At 50.8% G+C, this 5,263-nt stretch overlaps 1 protein-coding gene across 1 annotated transcript; it reads left to right on the forward strand.

Annotated features, from left to right (window-relative positions):
* Window positions 1–3,576: 3,576 nt before the first annotated feature.
* Window positions 3,577–4,806, forward strand: LOC142775873 (uncharacterized). The gene is made up of 2 exons (XM_075878233.1): window positions 3,577–4,271; window positions 4,385–4,806. Exons 1-2 carry the CDS (start codon window positions 3,812–3,814, stop codon window positions 4,657–4,659), a joined length of 735 nt encoding a protein of 244 aa, XP_075734348.1. The 5' UTR covers window positions 3,577–3,811; the 3' UTR covers window positions 4,660–4,806.
* The last annotated feature ends 457 nt before the right edge of the window (window positions 4,807–5,263 follow it).

The raw sequence follows: 5,263 nt of genomic DNA on the forward strand, positions 1-5,263 counted from the left end.
AGAATAGGAATTTCGCCCCACCCACAGCACATTGATGAGGAGCTGGTCGACGTAGCCCAAGAGGTCCGCAGGCGAATCTCAATCGCACCGGTGCCCAAAAATATGCATCACGACTTTCACGCTGAGCGACGTACTGCGAGGGTAAACTGGCTTCGAAAGCAATTCGGCTCAGCTTCAAATGTCGCGTACGTCGATGCGGCCAGTTTCGATTGGCAGAGACACATAATTACTGTTGTCGACAACAACATGACGCTGCTAACGAGTGCCTCCGTACGCACGACCTCGGCTACAAAGGCGGAGACGATGGCCATAGCCTTAGCCTTAAGGTTTCAGGAGCGTAGAGGGGAGCCATCAGTTATTTTATCCGACTCCCAGGAAGCCTGCCGGCTCTTTTTAAGGGGCCGCCTTCCAGCAATGGGGCTGAGGCTGCTAGGATCCAAACTCACTCACCACCATCGCTTGATCTGGTGCCCGGGACACGCAGGTCTCGAAGGCAATGAAAGGGCGGACGCTCTAGCTCGTGCGTTTTGTAACCGAGCGGAGAATCCATCTCTTTCATTGACCATGCCAATTTTACCTAGGGAGATTCTAGCTCACCAGCGCTTCACGCGTCAAAAATGTGGAACACCTCACAGATCCCTTAATGGGGAAGAGGCCACTGACCTTAGAAAAATTCAAACGGATGTATTTCCGCACCTACTGAAGTTACACGCGATACATCCAACTCTTTACCCGGCTGTATGTCCGTGGTGCGGCGGAAGACCGACTCTCTACCACATATCGTGGGGGTGCGATCGTAAACCAAGCGACATAACCAATTTTCTCGGCGAACCTTTAACACCTAGTATGGAGCAGTGGGAGGCACACCTCGCTAGCTCGGACCCAGGAGTGCAGCTCGCACTACTGGATCAAGTCCGGCGGGCGGCTAAGGCCAGTGGAGCCCTGGACGTAGGGCCCCAACCATAAAGGCTCTAAAACGCCCCTCTCCCTTTCCCCTTCAATAAAGTTTTACTCTCTCTCTAGGTATTGTTGTATGAAACTCTATGCCCGCAAGCAGACGCTGCCTGTGTCTCATCTGGAGGCGAGAGAATGGAGGGCGTTAGAAAGGAGGGGGAGGGGGCGCGCATGCGCAATGTGGTTCTAAACACCGTTGGGAGGGGTGCCTAGAGGACAGAAAGGGGCAAGGGAGCTTAAACTAGCAGACACTGCCTGCATCAGCGTTGTGAGGTGATAAAGGAGGAGGGGATTGGAGAGATGGGCGGGGGATGCGTATGCGCCGTAAGCGTGATCACGCCGCACACCGGATCGAGCTCGACCCTAAGGCGCTTCGCAACAAAACACAATCATTGGGCAGTAGTAGTAGTAAACAACTTTATTACGCAGCTGACGATTTGCTCGGTGGTGAGGGCTGCCAGGTCATGCTGGCCGCTACCTCGTCAGTGCGTTTGATGGCTAAGAGCTGGGCGTCCAGCCTGCTAATCGTGGGGATTCTCGCCCAGGTCTCACTTGAAGGTGACTGTCCTAGGAGGTCTGGCGGGGGAGGGTCCTTGATGCATCTTGCAAAAGGTGCACGTAGATGTCAATAGGGCTGGGTATATGCGTCTATAGATATATGGGAAAAGGAATCAGTTGGTTTGAAGCTGCCGACAAGTGATTTCTCGATTGGCGCGTGCAAAGCTTTCTGTTTGCGTTGCATATGCGTCATACGCTCACCTTTTGCGGGATCCTACTGAGTGACAAACGCTAACGCTGTGCCCGACACGCCCGCTAACTTAGCGTACGCTATTGCAAAATTCCCCATCGTGCCATTTAAGCAACCGCCATGGTAGCTCCACGGGGCCCCGAAATCAATCCTGGTCTCTGCAGCCACATTCCAATGACAGCGCGATTCCCTGCAGCATACGCTTCGATCGGTCGCGGACTTTTGGCTAAATTCAGCAGCTAACGTAGGAGGTCGTTTCGTTTATTCTGGATAACGTGGCCTGGGTATAGAAAAAACAACTGTTGGTATATGCACATGCACACGCGTTCGTGATAGGATTCGCAGAGGCACCGATCTCGTACGTAGTGTTGTTCTTTCGGACCAATCTATAATTGCCCTCTGTCGCTGGCTCCGTTTGTGTGCTTGTGACCGGAAGGCAATTAGGACGTCTGGCGCGGCTGCAGTGTGCAGACGACGGTGCCTTGTGCATTACGCATTGTTCGACCTCAGCTTCGCCCGATCCTGGCGCGTGCAGTTACAGAGCGCCGCCGTTCCTTTATTGAGTGAACCAGATGCATATCGACAACTATACATGTGCGACTACAAACAACTGCTACACACACTAGAGTGCTGTTGTGAAGCTGCGCGTCATTACGCTCTATAATCACGACTTTTCACTCGGTTCAGAGACAGTGTGTGTGTGTGTGTGTGTGTGTGTGTGTGTGTGTGTGTGTGTGTGTATGTGTGTGTGTGTGTGTGAGTGTGTGTGTGTGTGTGTTTGGAGCAAACAAACAGGCATACAAGTCTCATACTCGTTTGTATTTTCAATAAAGGTGGTGTGTCATGGCTCTAGGCTTTTATATCGATAACCATCTACCTGAAGGGCTTAGTGGACGTTAATTTTATTTATCTTCGAGTTACTGTAACTGCTGTTCACGTACTGCCCCACCGTGGTGGTCTAGTGGCTAAGGTACTCGGCTGCTGTCCCGCAGGTCGTGGGATCGAATCCCGGTTGCGGCGGTTGCGTTTCCGATGGAGGCAGAAATGTTGTAGGCCCGTGTGGACTGATTTGGGTGCACTTAAGGAACCCCAGGTGGTCGAAATTTCCGGAATCCTCCAATACGGGGTCTCTCGTGGTAGTTTTGGGACGTTAAACTCCATATATCTATCTGTAACTGCTGTTCAGATACTATGAAGCTCATTAAAATGAACTCGTAAAGGTCGAAAGAAAAAAAAAACATCCCGTACGTTGGCCTTGTGTGAAAGGGACGTTTCACAACATTAAAAATTCTTCTCAGGCACCGCATGTGGTTTTGACATTTGAGGCAAAGTGACGTCAGCGGTACTGGCTTATTGCGAAACTCTATACGACAGCAGGATGCCACGTCACCACAACTCGTGCCGAAGCTCTGTAAGCACATTCCTCGTCCTCGCGAAGAGCTAAGTGACGTGCCCCGTCTATGCTAACTGCGCTTCGTACAGTCAGCCAGAAAGACACGTCACGTACGTCTTCCACTACCCGCTGGCTTGCTTGACTCCAGTCACCGCTGCAGCATGATGCGAACACAGCGAAACCTTAGAAAAAGCTGAGCAGCGTTGGCAAAATCTGCAAGGTGCGCTCGTGGGCATTGGCGGGCATGCACTTCGCAGAACCTTCAGTTTCGACACACCTTGGGCCACGATTTGTACAATGTCCCATTGTCTAGCGCTCACGTGTACCCCAACTCGCTCAGGTGCTTCCATGCCACGCGCGCGGCCCAGTGGGGAACCTTCTGGCATTTCCGATGTCGTATGAGCGCTGGTACACGACTAGGCCCAGCGCGTCCGCTTTGCAGATGAGCGCCCTGCAGTTTTATTAGTGATGCAAGGTATTAGCAGAGTCCTTCAATACTTTTCTGGTCACGAAACTTCTCCGTAACGCTATGGGAGAGCTTCATATGGGGATCAAAGCTCCCGCGCGGTGGCGCTACGAGTCTGGTGAAGGCGGCTTGGACGGCGGCGGCCGCATTTGCAGCGTTTGCAGTGCGTTGGAGCGCGAGCTTACTGGTTTGTTTGTTGTGTGGTATAGCTGTCTACACTCATCACGGACGGCAAACTATGTGAACTACCATGCCTCTGACGTGCTGCGTACCTGGTTGCCGCTCTGGCTATCGGAGTTGTACAGAAAAAGCTTCGCTGTTCTGCCTCCCAAGCGACCGCGAACAACGCGACAGGTGGAAGCGAGCCATTCCACGACAGGAGACGGGCGCTTTCAACTTCGAGTCGAAGGCCGTTCGTGTGTGCGAGAAACATTTCGACACCACGGACATTATTCGAGCCGATGAGTTCAGAATAAGTGGACAATCTGTGCTTCTGCAGCGCGAGAAGCCTAAGCTCCGCGTCGGTGCCATACCCCGGATATTTGAAAACCTGCCGGCGTATCTTACGAAGCCCAAGCCACGGTCGCGCTCACAGCGAGAAAATCCGCCTGCAAAACGTCGTCGCGTTTCGTCGCCGAACAACGATGGCACTGCAGCTTCTGTGAGCTCCAGCACAGAGCCCTGCGATCCTGAAGCAGCCGGAGATGATGGTAAGCCTCCATTCGCGTTGCCTTGTTTTCTTGTTTCACTATGTTGAGAGCCTGTATTGCCTGTGTGCTGCGTGATGTCGCATTATATTGATCCATATTTCTTCGTTTGACAGGTGGAGTGATAAGCACTGGAAGCTGCACAGAGATGGCATGCCAGACAGAGGGAAATGTCTGCTCCATCTCAGAGCTCCACGCAGTTAAAGACCAGCTTCGAAGCACTAAGCAGCAACTTCGTTTGTGCCAAGTGAAGATTGCGAAATTGACAGTGCAAGCGAATAGGAGCAGAAGATCGCACCAAGACGTTCAGAAGCTTTCGGCTCGCGAGAAGCTCATTTTTGACCACTGGCTCATGAAAGCCAACGCGAAGTCGGCAACAGCTGCGCGGTAAGTTCCAAATACCCCATCACACACGTAACATTGCTATTGGATTGCCCCTTTTGCGTTTGAAAATGTTATCTCAAGGTGTAGCCTTCATTTATTCATCATGTATTTGTATCTGTTGTACCGCAAAACAATATGCTATTGAGGCAGACATTGGTTTGGCTGTTTTGTGTAGTGTTATTTCTAATTTCGGGAAAAATTGCAGGTTTGTTTGGGCAAATATACTTTCTTCAGTTTTTATAACACCATTCTCATTATTTTTTGCTTTGCATGAATAGTTTCCAACACGCTCATTGTGGAAAACAAATTTGCAATTCATTCTCTCCAGGTACAAAATAGAGTGGATTTATGACTGCTTGCTGCTAAAGATAAAGTCCACAGCAGTCTACACTTTTCTTCATGAAAATGAATTTTTGCCCCTTCCAAATCCCCGCACCCTCTATGGCTACCTCAGAAACCTGAAAGCTGATTTTGGCTTCGACAGCACTTTGTTCACGGTTCTGTGTGAAAAGCTAGAAGCAGTTCCAGAAAGAGAGCGTCGAGGTAAGAAGCAGTACTCATTTTTATAATTGTATTATATTCAGCAGCGCAATTGAGACAAGATGTTAACC

Source organism: Rhipicephalus microplus, chromosome 2 (genome assembly GCF_043290135.1).
Source record: "Rhipicephalus microplus isolate Deutch F79 chromosome 2, USDA_Rmic, whole genome shotgun sequence".
In the NCBI taxonomy this organism is placed as follows: domain Eukaryota; kingdom Metazoa; phylum Arthropoda; class Arachnida; order Ixodida; family Ixodidae; genus Rhipicephalus; species Rhipicephalus microplus.

Excerpts from the sequence above, each read along its gene's own strand:
- LOC142775873 (XM_075878233.1), top strand. The coding sequence starts at position 3,812 with ATGCCTCTGACGTGCTGCGTACCTGGTTGCCGCTCTGGCTATCGGAGT. Across the intron at positions 4,272-4,384 it reads TGAAGCAGCCGGAGATGATG|GTGGAGTGATAAGCACTGGA; the intron begins GTAAGCCTCCAT and ends TTCGTTTGACAG.